At 43.0% G+C, this 16,656-nt stretch overlaps 1 protein-coding gene across 2 annotated transcripts in view; it reads left to right on the plus strand.

Annotated features, from left to right (window-relative positions):
• Positions 1-16,656, plus strand: part of FRAS1 (Fraser extracellular matrix complex subunit 1) — a 425,396-nt gene that overhangs the window by 233,717 nt on the left and 175,023 nt on the right. For both annotated transcript variants that reach the window (XM_037051016.1, XM_037051015.1), the window contains exons 19-20: positions 6,621-6,761; positions 9,774-9,917. In XM_037051016.1, coding sequence (XP_036906911.1) covers positions 6,621-6,761; positions 9,774-9,917 — 285 coding nt within the window. The remainder of the gene's footprint in view (positions 1-6,620; positions 6,762-9,773; positions 9,918-16,656) is intronic.

Here is a 16,656-nt window from a genome sequence, read left to right on the forward strand (position 1 = left end):
GTTTTCTCTGAAATCTTTGTGGTTGTCTAAGCGACATCCTTTGTTCTTGGTTGGCTCCCAGTAGCTGAGGGTGTGCCAGCACCTGCCAGGGTCCCAAAGGGGAGGGTCTCGGTCAGCCCCTGGATGCAGGCAGATTGGAAGCTGGACCCTCAGCAGCTTTTAAAGTCTGTAAAAATACATCTTTGTGGGAACATAGTGAGGTGGGTATTTCCGTCAGCTCCCTCTGAGCCCAGGGAGGGCAGCCTGGTAAGAACTGTTTCTCTGCTTACTACAGTTCTGTTGAACCCAGGAACTCGAGCCCCACTGGGCACCAGAGCCAGGCTCTCAGGGATGTGTCCTCTGGGTGGCAATGGCAAGAGTCAGGCATGAGACACATGGACAAGCTTTTTCCAGGGAGATGCTAGTGACGTCAGCAAGGTGGAGGGAGACGGTGAATGTAGTGTCTACCAGCCTCCCGGGTGTTGGAAGAAGATCACAGTCATGTTAAATCACAAGTCTGATCTTCAGGATGCAGCTTTTAAGACATGGAGATCTGTCTGTCTCTCTCAGGGCAAGTCTGGGAGATGGGCATTTCTGACTGCTGCCTTTGCTCTGAGCCTGGGGGAACCAACAGCATAAGCAAGTCATTAACTGCTTCTTTGCTCACTGCAGCCCTATGGTCTCGTGGATGCAAGTCCCTGCTGGCCTTCAGAGCTACAGCTTTGGGGACCCATCCCTCAGATGGAAATCTGAAAAGTTGGGGCACTAGGTGTTGGATCCAAACCCTTCACTCTTCAGGGAGAGGCTGGGAGGTGGGAGTTCCCTCAGATTGTATGTGGCTGTCCTGGAGGGGAGGGTATGTGGCAACAGTGCCTCAGCCCCTCCTGCCCAGGTTGAGAAGGTCTTTTTCTCCTTTGCCTGTTGTGTAGGAATTACTCAGCTAGTTTCTGGATTCTTTCGGAGGGAATTGTTTCACGCCTGGCTGTGGGAGGAAGTGAGTTGGGGAACCTACAAGTTCACCATCTTGGATGGGAACACCAATAAGAAATTCACTGATTATTTTGGTCAATTAATTAACTTGCTTTAGGAGAGTAGAAAGAAATAAAGTATATTGTGAGCATCTTGATCTATTTAGCTGTTGCAAAGATTCACCAAAGGCCTTAAGGCAAAGAATTTTAATTAAAGAAATAAATGGGCAGGACTCTGCCTGCTCAGCTTCAGAATGTGTTACTATTTAAGAAATTGGGGTTCCCTTGCATTAATTGCATAAGAGACATGGCTTCTATATTAAGCAGCACTCTTTAATGTAGTCCCCAGAGTGCTGACATAAGCTATACAAATGCGTGCCTTCTGGTAATGTTCAATCTTCTTCACTTTCTCCTTCTTGCTTTTATAGCATGGGTGTGCTCAGCTTTAGGAATAGAAAGATGAAAAAGATACAGACCGTGCCTTAAGGAAAGCATTAGGGCATAGGGGAGACTAACCTCTGAACAAGCAATTAAAAGAACATGGTACATTCTAGAATAGTAGTAGGCACAAGGTATAGAAAGCACCCAAACAAAGGAGACTGGCTCTGTCTGGGGGAGAGTGTCTGAAGTATGATTTGCAGAGGGAAAGCTTTACATCAGAAGGCTGCTGAAGGGTTAATGGAAGTTCACCAGGGAAAACGATGGGAAAGGGCGTGCTAGGCCAAGCAAACAGCAAGAGCAAAGGCATGTCGTGTTTGAAAAGCCACGTAGTTGGTATTCCTGCCGGGTAAGGGCCAAAGCAGTGCATTATGGGGACTGATACTGGAGTCATGGGGTGAGTCATGTCATGAAGTGTTCTATGTGCTGTGCTAAGGAACTTAGAGTTGACACTGTTGACATTGGAGATCCACTCAAAGACCTTAAGTGGGGGAATAATTTGGTCAATTAGCATCTTATAAGGATCTACCTGGTGGTTGCATGGCAGGTAAGTGGGAGAAACACAGTAGGGCTGGTTAGGAAGCTATTGCACTAATCTACATCATAAGTAAGGGGCCAGGGGGGATGCTTAGGTGGAGATAAATGTGACAGAGATTTAGGAAGTAAAAAGCAATATATCTGAGATGTGTTCTAGTGATGGGAAAAGTAGAAGTTAAGGTTTTCAGCATAAGTGTCTTGGTGAACGGCGGGGCAATCAAGTGAGACAGAGAATACAAAAGCAAGACCAGGTAGGGGAGGAGATCTGGGGTTGGGGGTGGCTCGATCGGTAGTTTTAGACATCAGGAGTGTGACGTCATAATTTACACTAAGTAGATATAGACCCATCTTAGAGGTGGTAGTAAGTAATATTTTAGTATTTTAGAAAGTTGGAGGATGAGGTACTGATGAAACACCATGTATAAAGGACACATGGACAACACCAAAGGGGGGTGGGGTCAGGATCAACAGTGGGGGGGGGGTGGCTGGGGTTAGGGGAGTGGTGAGGGCAAAATGGAGACAACTGTACTTGAACAACAATAAAAAATAAATAAAAATGTATCCCATAGGCAGTTAGATTATGTGATTGGAGTTCAGGGTAGAAGTCAGAGCTGCACACGTAAATTTAGGACTCACCAGCATGTAGTCATGATGGAAGCTGTGCATGAGTTTGCCCAGGAGTTAGAAGAAAAAGGGCGGAGGGCACAGTTTGGGGGAAGCTCCACTGTCTGTGACGTAAAGAGAGAGAGGCTAGAAGGAAATGATAAAAGAGAAAGGAGAATCAGAAGAGTTTGCTGCTGATATTTCCAGGGAAAAGCTGTGATTTTTATTCTTAAAGCATTCTCGATATATTTAGGTTAAATTATATTCATTAAAAAAGTAAAAATAAAAAACAAATAAGGAAAAGAGGGTGAGAGAAGGAGGGAGATCAATTTTGACTTTCCTCATTCCTTATGAATTTTTATTTCTTATGACGGTACTCCTGCTGTATACCCCAGAGGATTTTCGTATTTATATCATAATTTGGGAGATGTCTACCTCAAAAATTGTTTCAACATGAAAAGCCAGGAAATTTTATATGATATGAAACTAGGGATGCTAGACTACTCCTTATATCATTAAAAGGGGAGAAAAAGAAATTTAAATAGAAAATACAGTGAACAAAGTTGATAATGTCTTTCAGGTAATTTTTTTACTGGAGTCAGGGTGACTGGACTTTATAGCCATCTGAGGACACTTTTAGTGCTTAAGCTGCCCAGTCCCACTTCTGCAGAAATATACTTAGCCATCAACTGGAAAGCCGCTCTCTGGAAATGTAGTACTACGTGGAGAAATAACTCATCGTACTTCTTTCAAATCTCTTCCATATACACCATGTAATGAAGTTACTCTTGCTCGAAGGATCTTGGACTTCAAACCAGAACCCTTGCTATGAAATCAGCTTCCACAGAATGATCAAGCCTCCTAGAAGTCACTGAGATAGTGGAGACCTGTCCGCAACCAGCACAGAATGTAGCTTTACAAGATTGTTTTAAAGATCCAGGTGCAAATGCCTGTACTTTTGGAAATGGAGCATATGGGGCAGAAGGCACTTCTACAGGGTGGCACCGCTCAGCCTCTGCCCTCTGAGCCGCGTGGCAGCCAACGGGCTCGGTGTCTGCTTGGCTCCTCAACATCCCCAGTGAAGGCAGCTCTGGAGTCTGCCACGGTGCAGGTCACTGGGTAGTATTTCTAAAATCTAGTGGGCGGCGAAGGGAGCTTCTCCTGGGGTTCTTGGTCCATGCACCTTTCAACTCCTATGCCCCCTTTGCTTTCCCTACATAGTTCAGTAGTGACTTTGTTCACATGGAGCCGGCGGGGTTATCACGTTAACTTTGTGACCGAATGGAATGGAATAAAATACGCTGTGTGTTTAAAATGAACGGATTCATATTTTCCTAGTTTTCAATCCTGCAGGGATATGCTTTGATTTCCTGTTTATTTGGGAGGTATAACAGGAAGAAGTAGGGATTTTAACAATTTTGTAAAGTCTAATATAAACATTGAAATGGTGATGGAGAGAGACATGACTGGGGGTGGGGAACACATACTACAATGTACAGAGGGTAGATTATAGAAGTGTACACTTGAAACCTATCCAATTGTATTAACCAATGTCACCCCAATAAGTTCAGTTTTAAAAAGTTAAAAATAATAATGAAAATTAAAATTTTTCTTGACAATAAAATAAAAAAATGATAAACATATTGGTATTACAGGAGGCATATTTGAATAGAAAATATTGTATTGCTTCTAATTGCTTCCTCCAGATCATGCTGGAAAGCTTTGTGCTGAGAATAGAATTTAGCTGGTTTTGAAATACTGCCACGTGGCTTTCCACTGCACGCTGTTTCATTTTGTGTTAAACGTGTCTTCACTAATGAGCTAATTGTGCCCTTCTTTTATAATATTTGCTTAAATGTCAGTTTACCTGTCTGCTTTTTAAAGATGAAGTATCTTTACCGTGATTCCTTAAACTCTTGGGGGAAAAATTTCTGAGACTTGTACTAATAGAGCTATTTAACAAAGCCATGTAGAAAAAAAGAAATTATTTTAAAATTGCGGCTCTAGGTCTGTTTTTCATACTGTGATAAATACTGCTGAATCGATATAAAGCTCTACCGTGTGTTCAGGAATAATTAAAATATTTATTAGGTAGGAGGGCAGGGTTATTGCCCTATCGGAATGGGCACTGGCCTTTGGTCAGGAGCAGGGTCCTGAGGCCTCCTGGTGCAGGTGTTAACCCCTTAGGTGCTGGGTTATAGATGAGGCCGGGTGCTACGGTGGGGCCATGGCTGCAGGGGGGCACTAGAAGGCTGAGGACCGCAGCCATATACCCACCATGTGACAATAATTTCGCACTGTAACAGCCAGTGCTGCTGGACCAGGACATCCTCCTGGCTAATTCCAGCCCCGTATCATATTGGAGGTAACATTTTTGTTGGGTGTTGATAGAAATGAAGACCTCAGTGCTGTGAAATCACATCCAGGACTTCTAAGCTGTTGGTTTGTAAGTCTTCGGAGTATTTATTTGATAGAGTTGGCACAGGAGACCAAGAGGAGACTCAGAGTGATGTCGCTGAGTTGATGGATCTTGTCCATTGGACAGAAGGTGCCCTGAAATACACGGGGTCAACTTCATCAGTAAGAACCAGTTCTTGTCTTACTACTGTATCCCCAGTGCCTAGACTTCCTGACAGTTAGTAATGAATGAATACATGACTGGAGGTAAATGTCAGGATGTTTCAAGATGTACATTTTATTATTATTCAGGTGTGGTAAGGCTAACAGATTAGCAGCCTGTTGCTATGAAAAATGTACTTTGTCAGGCCTGGTTCCAAAAAGGAGGGGGCACATCACTCCATGGAGGGGCCACACAGGGAAGTACCAGAGCTGGTCAGAGGCACAGGGTGTGAGGGGGAAACATAGGCCTTTGTTGTGATTTCTGTGGGAAAGAACCAGTAAGGCAAGGTAAACCGGCTTAGGATTGTCTAGTCTGGATAATTTCATTGGGCTCTAGAGTGCAGGGGCCGTTTCTAGTTATCTTGGACCAGGCATTGGGATGATTAGGCAGGTAGATAGCGGCCCTGAGTGAGGCCCAGTAGAGGAGGTGATGGGTATATGGACTTTGGACTGATTAGTAGGCACGCAAAAGGCAGGCTCACAGGCTAGTCACTTACCATGTCTAGAAATAAGCTAGCCCTGAGGGAGGCAGTCTCTCCAGGATCACCAGAAAGTAAAAGAGCATCATTAATGCCTTGGCACACTTGGGAAATGATGCAAATATTCCTTTTATCCTTAAAGGTCTAATGTAGACAAGCAGAGATGTTTTCTTTCTCTTTGCTTCCACATTTCTTTTTTACATCTACCCATACTTGTAGCATAGTATAGGATAGTAATAATTATAGGTAATATTTATTAAACCCTTACTGCATTTAGCACTAGCATGATAACTTTACATGCATCAACCCCATTAGTGTCCACAACATCCCATGCAGTGTGCATAATTTTTATTCTCATTTTATACATGAGGAACTGGGAGCCTTGAGAAATTACATAACTTAGTCAAGGTTACATAGAGTGGCCCATGTGATGCTTTTATTCTCTGTGCTATACTCTGTTTCCCATTCATTTTGTTCCAGTTACTTGGTTGTGAGTTTGTTGCTGCGGGGAGTTTCAGCAGTGCAAAATGTTGGCCAGTTCCTCTCACATGTGTATGCCCAGTCTCCATCAGAAGGCAGGCACCGTGTAAAACCTTTGTGGAGTTAAAGAGCAAAGCTCCCACCACCTTTCTTATGAATTCGAGTAGCCCGTTATCTAGGTGGAGGAGCTGTCCTGGGAGAAAGAAGACATGTTTTATGGCTTTGTATTCTTTACTTGACATTCTCTGAGAATGGGAACTTGGGAAGAAGGAAATGTATGACTCCGCACATGGTTATTTCTGTTTTGTGGCATTTCCACCTTACTTAATCTGGGTCCCACAGATGCTTGCTTTGTAGGGCATGGCCTTTAGAAAGAAGTGTGTGAGATGCATCCTTGGGAAAATGAAATGAATGCACAGGATGTGCTTCATCCCAGGAATGCTAACGGGAGAGACAGAGCTCCCACACTTGTCGTCTGGTGGCTTTCCTGATAGTCCCTTCTGCTTTACCTTCCCAGCGTGCCACCAATCCTGTTCCGGGTGTGCAGGGAGCAGCCCGCAGAACTGCACAGCCTGCTGGCCTTCCCATGTGCTGATGGACGGGCAGTGCCTCTCCCGCTGCCCAGATGGATACTTTAACCAGGGAGGCAGTTGCGCAGGTGAGTGTGCAGCATGCTGCGGCATATTCCCTGCACCCCTGTTCTGTCTTCGTAATGCAGCCAGACACTGTAATTAGAAACCTTATCACACCAAAGGACTGGGGATTGGACTGTGAACCCTTGTCTTGAATCTGTAGGAGTGAATTCAGTTCCTCTAATAAAGAAGCATGAAAGAAGTGAAAAATTAGAATCAGCTTTACTGTATGCACGCAGTGAGGAATGGATTTGATGGTGAGCATCCCGGAGACAAAATGCTGCAGGTTCTAATGCATTTGTGTAGCATCGGGCATGTGGCTTGACCTCTGCAGTTCTCAGCCCCACTTTCCCTGGCTACAGCCTAATAAAGTAAAAGGAGAGATACTTATTTTTTTTTGACAAGTCAGTGCTAGGTTTTTAAGACCATTTTTATATTTCAGTGACAGAGATTCTAGAAATTACTAGCTGAGATTAGTGCAGGGTTTTATTGGAATTGTAGACAAAATACTACAGTTTAAGCACCTCATTGTAGCACTGTGTTTTTTTGTATCTATGGGAGGGGGGGAAGACTAAACATATTCTATCATGGTTACTATTTTATTTCTAATAATAGACTTGTTGGCAACAGCTAACAGGAAAAAGCGCAATGTCATGAAATTGTATTACATATATTTCTAGAGTCAGAAAACATGTGGTAAGTTTGTAAAATATTTAAAAAATAAAACAATACTTGTTAGAGTCATCTATCCTCAAAATCCAAAGAGGAAATTTAACGTAAACACAGATGTAGATAGATTATTTTTCCAAGTGCCTTTTTGATCTCTCTAGGCCCCCAATGGGTTGCTTTTCTTTAAACTCTCAGTAGCGTTTAGAGGCGGGTGTTCCTGGTCTGTCATTGGCATTGTCCTTGAAAACTGTTGTCTGTCATTGCGTGCTCTCGCACCAGCCCAGTCGGTGTGTGTGTGTAAAGCTGTTTGGGGAAGTCCAGTGTGAGTTGCTCTGACTCTCCTTTGCCTCTGCTTGTGTGAAGCCAGCAGGTGGATGGTACCGCAAGCACCAGGGCCACCAGGTCACTGAAAATATTCGGGGAGGTGGAAACCATCTGGAGAAAACTAGTTGCTTCTGGATGGGTGTTTTCAAAGTTAAAAACCTCAGGAATGTAGAAGGGGTGATAGTTAATGCTAGCTTTCTAATCAGCACTTCGTTTTCTTTCTTGCTTGCTTTTTTTCACTTAAAAAAAAACCCAAAAAGCTCCATATCTTCTTTTGGTCTCTTGCCAGAAGTGAGAAGCAGTTAACTTTATCTGAAATCTGTGCCTTCACTTTTCACCAGCTCTGTGCTGGAAGGGAATTCTTTGTCATTAGTGCCAGCAAGTTCTACCCAGCTTCAGTCCTCACCTCCCCACCTCTTGGAATCAGACTTGCTGGGACCCCTTTGTCCTTGGCAGAGAAATCCTGAGAGCTCCTTCCCTGTGCTTTCTCCTGCTACTGCCTTGGCAGCGCAAATGCAGCTGCAGCCTGCTTTCATTCCTTGCCATCTTCTCTTTACTGCCTATACCCACTGCGATTCACTTGTTTTTTTCCAGTATTGTGCTTTTTGTTAATGTGGTGGTTTTTCTGGGGAAAACATAGCTTCGACATTACTTTTTCTAAGGAACTGATCTTCAGACACACCTCATGATAACCTTCAGGAAGAGGACTTTCTCTGTTCTGTGTATTTTAATTAAGTATGCCTACTAAGACAGGCATCCAAGTTATGCCATATGACTCTAGTGAGAAGGTGTAGTGTTCATGCTGTGTACGGCTTCCCCTTTGCCTTTCAGGAATTTCTGAGGAGCAGAGTGTCTCGCTTTTTTCTTTGCCTTGCTCTCTTTGAATTGTGGTATTTGGGGGAGGGGGAGTCTTAACACTCACTTTTCTGCTTTGCCATTTTGATTTGAACTTCATGGGGGAGCTCTACGAACAGGCTTCCCCTAGCCGCCTCTGCTTGGGGAGAAAAGGTGGCTGATCTCTCAAAGGAGAAGGACCAGGAGCCTTTTCCTCAGTGGGCTCTTATTGGGTTCAATTTGCACATGAATACAGGTAAAGCTCATCAATCATTGTCAGACAGTTATGATCAAACAATAGATAACATCAGAGAACTCCAAGAGCTTATTCTTAGTCAGGGTTAGATAGCTAAAGGGCCATAAAACTTTAGGGAACAAACTCAGTCTATGCTTGGACCCTTATCAGAAAACCGAGAACATTCTTAGCAAAACAGGTTACACAGGATTTTATGCATTCTGTCTTAGGCCTGATCTTCCTGGGGAACCACCCATTCCTGCCCAGGGCTACACAGCCCTCTGGCATTGTTTCAGGCTTAAGTCAGACTGGGGAAGTAAGGCAGCCAAGAGATTAGGAGACTTCTTACAGACAGAATGAAGACTCAAGCTATATCAAAGCTGAGGGGTAAGGGTCCATCACCCTCTTTTTCTGTAGCCTCCCAAGTCCTTCCCCGAGGATCCCTTTGTGACCATGCCTGTCTTAGGTCGTCATTCCCTTGAGGAATCTTATCCTTCATTGGCTAACCAGTCATCAGCCTGGGACCAAGCAGGGTGAAGTAAAAGGGGGCAGAGGCCATGCCCCTACCAGGGAGATAAGCTTTATATCTTTAGTGGCCTAGGGTCCCAAAGTCTCTTTACTCAGCCTTAGTCGTGGGGGGTTACAGTTTCTGAAACTAGGCAGGGCTGTTCCCAACAGAACTTCCTTATTTATGTAGATGGGGATGTTCATGTAGGCCTCTCTAGAATGTGTGGCAGTTAGTCTAATTTTTACCGTACTAGATCCCATGTTCTGCTCATAGATGGCATTTCCATTGACTCCAGAAATGCATTTTTTTGGTCAGGCCTTAAGGGTACACCAAACTTGCTCAGGAATTGTCAAAAGATAAGTAGTATTTGAGTTCTGCTTTTAATGCAGTTTGTGGAGTGCATTAAATACATCATGTATTTACCAGCTGAGCTGCTAATTTCAATCCTATTTCTGTTTTTTCCCTTAGAATGCCACCCCACCTGCAGGCAGTGCCATGGCCCGTCAGAATCAGACTGCATTTCCTGTCACCCTTATGTCACTGTTACTGGTGGAAACTGCAGGACCAGCTGTAAAGAAGAGCAGTTCCTCAACCTCGTGGGGCACTGTGCTGGTGAGTGGTATTTCCTCCTGGTCTCAGAACTGTTGGCTAGAGGCCGGCCGTTCTTCATGTCGGGCTTTTGAAGAGCTCAGCTGATGAGATCCCTTTTTTCAGAACTCATTTGTTTCATGTGTGGGAACTCACCACACTACTTCCTATCAGATATTTAGTATGGGCAGATTCAAAGGGAATCTTCTATTAAGACTTTTGCAGTTTCTAAAAAAACTCCTTAGAACCTCATATTGATGAACCTGGAATCGTGATAGTAGTAGCTTCTATGCATGTGACACACTTCAGCTCAGTAAATGTGTTTTCAAAACGGTTTCTCTGAAGACCATCTCCCTCTTGTCAACATTATTTCCTGCCTATTGCTGTGGAGAGCATCAGCCCCAGGCACCCAAATTTAAGGAGATTTACCCAAAAGTAAATCAGTTGCCTCAGGAGTTGGGGTTTGTTCCTCCTCATTTAGAACTCAGATCTAAAAGAAAGGAAGTAAAGAAAAAGAGAGAGAGAGAGAGAGAAAGTGAGAGAGCAAGCAAGCAGCATGGGATTTGGATAATGATGAAGGAGCCGTACAGTGTTTGTGGTCATCCACTCATTCATGCAGCAAGTATCTTTGAGTGTCTACTAATGGTCAGATGCTCAGAATACAAAAAAAATGCTGATTAAGACAAGGACTGTCCTCAAAGAGCTAATAGTCTAGAAAGAACAGTTCATAGACTGGGATGTCATTATGTATTTCTTGACCCATTCTTCCCAATTTAGGAGAAACTCAGAGAGATTTGCTTGTGAAACTGTTGTTACATCTCTGAAGTGCTTGCCTGGGAGGCATTCTGGGGTGGCACTGGGCAAGTGAGAAAAGTGAGAAAGCCAGAATGTGGTTGGATCCATTCTGGAGGGGTCTGCTCATCTCTGGACTAGAAAGAGGTGTGGCCAAGTATCTAGATCACAGTGTGAGCAGGCATATGCAATCTAGAACAGTGTTGCTATTTCAGTTGTCAAGTGTGGTGGTGGGGTCTCAGCAAGTCAATAACAGTGCTCCAAGGCTATCTGGTGGACCACAGTCCTGGGGATTCCTTCCTTTTTGCACATGACCTTTGCTATAGACTGGGTCCAAAGTCTATATCCCAGAAAGACTGAACTATCAAGAGCAGGGCTGCAGCCAAAAGTGCTGGAATTCAGGGCAAAAACCAATTGTTATATGAGTTCAAAGGAGAGAGAAGAAAAAGATCTGGAAGCATTGTGGAGGAGGTGGAACCTAAAGTTATTTTTGAATGCTAGGATTGAGTTAGCCAGACGGAGGTCAGGCACACTTTCTTGGTGGTTCCCCTGGAAGACAGGCACAGAGGAAAAGCATGTGGGCATTCCTGGCCAGTGAGAAGTCTGACCTGGGTGGAGACCATGGTTTATATTACAGGAGATGAAGTGATTGGAAAATTTAAGCTGGAACCAAGTTATAGAAAACCCACAATTTTAGGCCAAAAAATTTGCATGGACAATATACAGCCATGGGAGTTTTGGCGAAGACTATATTATGGCACAGGAAATATGCAAGCTGTGTAGGGGACAGGTGCCAGTCAGAGAGGAGTTAGAAGGTAGGATCTTTATTGTGGGTTTTCTATTTCCAACCTATTCAGCATGTGGACCTTACAATTTTTTATGCTGGGGGAAATTTTAAAAATAGATGTTTATATAAGGAGATTGGAAAACTTTAATTTTTCATGAGCCTTGTTCTCTCCAATGTCCAGAGCCCTCTTTGAGAGTAAATTAGGTGGTTAGGAGTGCATTAATATTTTAAGGCTAATAGGAGACCATTAGAATAAAGAATCATGGGACTAGGCTAAATGACTCTGGAAATCCCTAGCCCCAGAAGAGCAGATTCCACTAGAAAAGCTGGGAAGGACAAACCTTGGCTGTCCTGAGCATTAGGTGTATTAAGTAAAGGTTTTAAATAAGAAAACCACTGTCTGAGACTTGGAAATCCTTTGTTGAATAGAGACTGTTGTATGAGTGACTGGTATAGAGAAATTTGACCAGGAATTTCAATTGTTGATCTTTCAGAGGAGTGTATTGATCTTGAAGTTTACTTTTCCAATAAATATGTGTCATTTTCAAATACATTCTCCTTCTCTCTGTAGCATTGGAATGCATTTATTCATTTGCTGCTTCATCAAACATTCATTAAGCACACGCTTCATGCCAGGCACAGTGCTGGACTCTGGGGATGCAAAGATGAATAAGATATAGTGCTTGCATTCAAGAAACAGAGAGTGTAAGCAGGAAAGGGGTATGTGTTGAATATGATATTAATGTGGATATGAGCCAAGCCTGTGGGACAAGATTTTGACCCAGACCAGACGGTGTGTGCATGTGTGTGTGTGCATGTGTGAATGTACAGTGGGTATGGAAGGCTTTCTGGAACACTTCATAATGAAGATGATTTTTGAAATATTGAGAGGGGTTTGAAGATTTGGAAGGGAGAGCATTCCAGAAAAATGGGCCAAAGAATATTACCTATTCAGGCACCAACAAAGAGTTCGGTAGAATGCCAGCACTTAGTATGGGAGTGGTGGGACTTGAAGCAGAAGGAAGCAGGGCCAGGTCATCGGGCCTTTGTATTTTCTGTTTAAGGAGAGCATACTTTGTCATCACAGCTGTGGGGATGTCTTGAAGGTTTTTAAGGGGGAGGGTGTTATGGTCTCATTTCTGTCAAGAGAAAGATTTGCGGAAGACTGCTTGCAGGAAGACAGTGTGGGGGCAGGAGGGCCTTTGAGAAGGCAGTTGCAGGAATCCAGATGGAAGCCGAAGGCCTTTAATGAGAAAACTGCTGAGAGAATGAATAGAAAGGGGCATGGCTTCACTAAGTATTAACACTATTAAGTTGGTCCACGTGAGGTTGCTATTTCGTGGGCACAAATAGTCAAAACAGTGGCAATTTCATGTGGTCCAACCTGATACATTAATCCCACCTTATCTGTGAGGATGCATTCCAAGACCCCCAGTGGATATACCCAAACACACTATGTTTTTTTTTTATAAATACATACTTTTTCATTTAAAGGAAGCACTTTAAGGTTTCTCTTTGGCATATCCAAATTGTCAGCATCACTAATGTTGCACTTTGTGGGGCCATTACTAATTAAAATTAAGGTTACTTGAACATAAGGCACTGAAATACCTCTCCAGTTAACCTAATGACCCAGAGGGCATAAGTCAGGGACCCCCAAACCCTGGGCTGTGGACTGGTACTGCACAGCAGGAGGTGAGCAGTGCGTTGCTGCCTGATTTCCGCCTCCTGTCGACCTGCCCCACCCATCGATGGAAAAATTGTCTTCCATGAAACTGGTCTCTGGTGCCAAAGAAGTTGGGGACCACTGGCCTAAGTGACTATGGGGCAGGTAACATGTAGAGCATGGGTATGCTGGACAAAAGGCTGAAATTCACATTTCTGGAGGGACAGTGTGGAATGGTGCTAGGTTGCATCATGCTACTCAGAATGGCATGCAATTGAAGACTTATAAGTTGCCTATTTATGAAATTTCCCATTTAATATTTTTGAACAGTGATTGACCAAGGGTCACTGAAACTGTAGAAGGCAAACTTGTAGATAAGGGGAGATTATTGAAGAAGCAACAGAAGTTGCTGATCTCTTAACCCTGGGGCCAATGGAGAGAGAATTTGGGGATGTTTTCCGGGTTAGGTAAATTCAAGGAATGGGCCAAAGTAACAAGAGAATGTGTCTACATTTGGGCAGATTGTATGTGGGGTGACCGATGGACACCCAAGGGTAGCTGTCCAGGAGAAGACTGAAGACCTAAGTGAACACAGGCTTTTTGAACTCTAACCACCAGGAGCTCATCTTCTCTCTCTATTTCACCCTGAACCCAAAGACCTGGAATGTTTCTTTCTTTTTTTTTTTTTAACTGAAGTGTTGCTTGAACCAGGTCATAGTTAATCTCCTGGAACATTTCAGTGACCTTTAGCTAAACTCAGGAAGGTGTTAGGAAGAGTCCTGTGATGACAGACAAAGCAGGAGATAATCTGCCCCAGGCAGTGCCCACAGTGGAGCGTACTTCCATCGTGCTTGGGAAGTGCTGGCCCTGGGGTGGCCCTGGGGATAGACCCTCTCTGCTGCCTCTGTCACATGTGAGCTTTGCAGGATGGTGGGATTTTCTCCCAGGGTTTATTCTCTATCTGAGCTATACCTAAGATCATCGTCACAGACTTCTTAATTGCACTTGGCTGTTTAAGGAAGAAAATTACATCTAATCTATCAGACAGACGAGAATAAACACATCCGGGAACAGGTCCAATAACCTCAATGTGTTATCACATATGGAGATATCATATGTGTGAGGTTTTTTCCCTTCAAGTCTATCAAAGCAAATGTACAGTTTGTGAGATTCAGACTAGGGCCGAAGGTTTTCAACAGAGATAAATGAATTGCAGTGAGAGGCAGGAGTGGATAAGATTATAGCAGACATGGTTAAGCGTTATAGAAAGCCAGGTTTTTTCTTCATAAATTTTTCTCTTTGTATTTTGCCCACATCTCAGCAACATTATCCAAAAATTTCAAAGCCTGGGGTGCTTCCTCCTTTTGTTTTTCTCAGCTAAAGGTTTTCTCTCCTGTTTATAGAAGACTGGAAATTAAAAAGAAAACATGAGTGAGGAATACCCAGATGTAGATGCAAAAAAAATAAACAAATGAAAAATAAACCTGCCTTGGATTTTATGGAATAGCCTAATGGAATGGCTATATTTTGAGTTATGTAGAAAAGAAGATAATACTGAGAGTATTACAGTAGAGTGGAAGACTGGAAAATTCTAAGCAGCTGATTTGTTAGGGTGGTAGAATTCTGGGGGATTAAAAATTTGTTTGCTCATGCAGTAATTTTTTAAATTCATGTTCCTTCATTAATCTGTGCCAGAATGTAAGCAAAAGAAGACACATTGATAAAGAAAACTACTCTTGGCATTTTCATGTTGTGATCCATGGCACTCAAGTTCTAAACGATGGTCAATCCATGTTACATGCAAAAAAAGACTCTGGACTAAATAAATTGGGGGACCTCTGAGTTAAATAATCTAAGCAACTTTCTTTATTGCAAGATTTATCAGAACCTTAAATAAACAGATATGCACTATGAATCCCTAGCATGATGGAGGATGGACGTTATTTCCCGATCTTTTAATTGCATACTGCTCACTTCATTTATTATACCCTCTCACTACACTAACCAGTGGTTTGCAGAAAAGTCTTTGGGAAGCCCTGGACTAAGTGATGATAATATGTCAAACAATTTTTTGGCATTCCCTAAAAGTAAAATGAAGTCATGAACCAGTCTTCAGATTGGGGACTTATTGACTTCCCTTCTTCCTTCCCCCCTCTCTCTGTGGGCAAGCAGAGGTGTTACTGAGGAGACTCAGGTTTGCTGCTCTTTTGCCTGCTGAAGAGCACTGAAGAACACTGAAGAGCAATCAGTAATTGTCCTCCAGTGTTGGGTCTGAGAAGTGTTTGCTCTCTGAACCTGTGTGAAATCATTTGTTGCTTGGTTAGAAAACCTGTTCACATTTTTCTCCCAAATCATTAAAGAAAACCCCTTTGAGACCCTTCCATGATTTTCCCCATTTATTATCATTATTTCTGAAAGAAGGCCCTTAAAAAAAGTAGTGAAAAAGTAAAAATGCTGATTAAAAGAGCAACAAATCCTTATTTTGGAATAAGCCTACACAACTACAGCACTAAGTAATGCAAAAACCCAGTTCACATTGAAAATAATTAAGGACCTGGGAGACAGCCCTGTGTGAGCCCGTGTACCAGCTCTCAGTTTTCAGACACGATAACTTGAAGCCAGGGTGTTGAGAGCCAGTTCTGTTTTATAGCAGCTTCTGCGTACTGGGGAGGTGGGTTGGCACTGACCTGCATCTTGCTGTAGCTGCTCCTGCAGCTGGAACTGGAAGGAAGGAAAGAGGCACATACTACAAATATGTAGCCATTACTACCTCATTTTGATTCAAAAGCCTACCTGGCTCAGGTTCCTTCCCTAAGAGGACCAGCTTCCTCTTTGCTTCTCTCACTTTGTAATTCTTGGCGTGCTGATCATTTCTACCACTTACCTACCTAGCACTTGGCACTGATGAGCTCATGTTCTCTGGGAGGGGGTGTTTCCGGTGTCTAATAATAGGAGACTGTTCTGAGGGCTCATTATGTAACAAGGACTGTGCTAATCGTTTTGAATGCATTCTGCCCTTTAATATTAACAATATCATCCAAGATAGGTACTAATTTTATCTTCATTTTACATACGAAGAAACTGAAATATAGAAAGGTTAAGTACTTGGCTTAAAATAACAGTAGTTGGAAGATAGAACCAAGATTTGAACCTGGTAATTATGATTCCAGAATCCAAATATTTTACCATTTTGTTGTACTCTATGATACCAAATGCAGTTGAAAACAGACTATAGAAACTCAGAAACATTTTTAAAATTTTTCTTTAAAAAATTTTTATTGTTGTTCAAGTATAGTTTTTGGCCTTTTTCCCAAACCCCAGCCCAACACCCATCTTTCCCCAACTCCCTCCCCTGTTTCCACCCTCCCCCCATTATTGTCCATATATCCTTTATACTTGTTCCTATAAACCCTTCACCCTTTTCCCCGGAAATTTCCTCCCCTCTCCCCTCTGGTCACTGTCAGCCTGTTCTCTATTTCAGTATCTTTGGTTATATTTTGCTTGTTTGTTTGTTTTGT

The sequence above is a fragment of the Sturnira hondurensis genome, unplaced genomic scaffold (genome assembly GCF_014824575.4).
Source record: "Sturnira hondurensis isolate 20B ecotype Veracruz unplaced genomic scaffold, ASM1482457v3 Scaffold0007036, whole genome shotgun sequence".
In the NCBI taxonomy this organism is placed as follows: Eukaryota; Metazoa; Chordata; class Mammalia; order Chiroptera; family Phyllostomidae; genus Sturnira; species Sturnira hondurensis.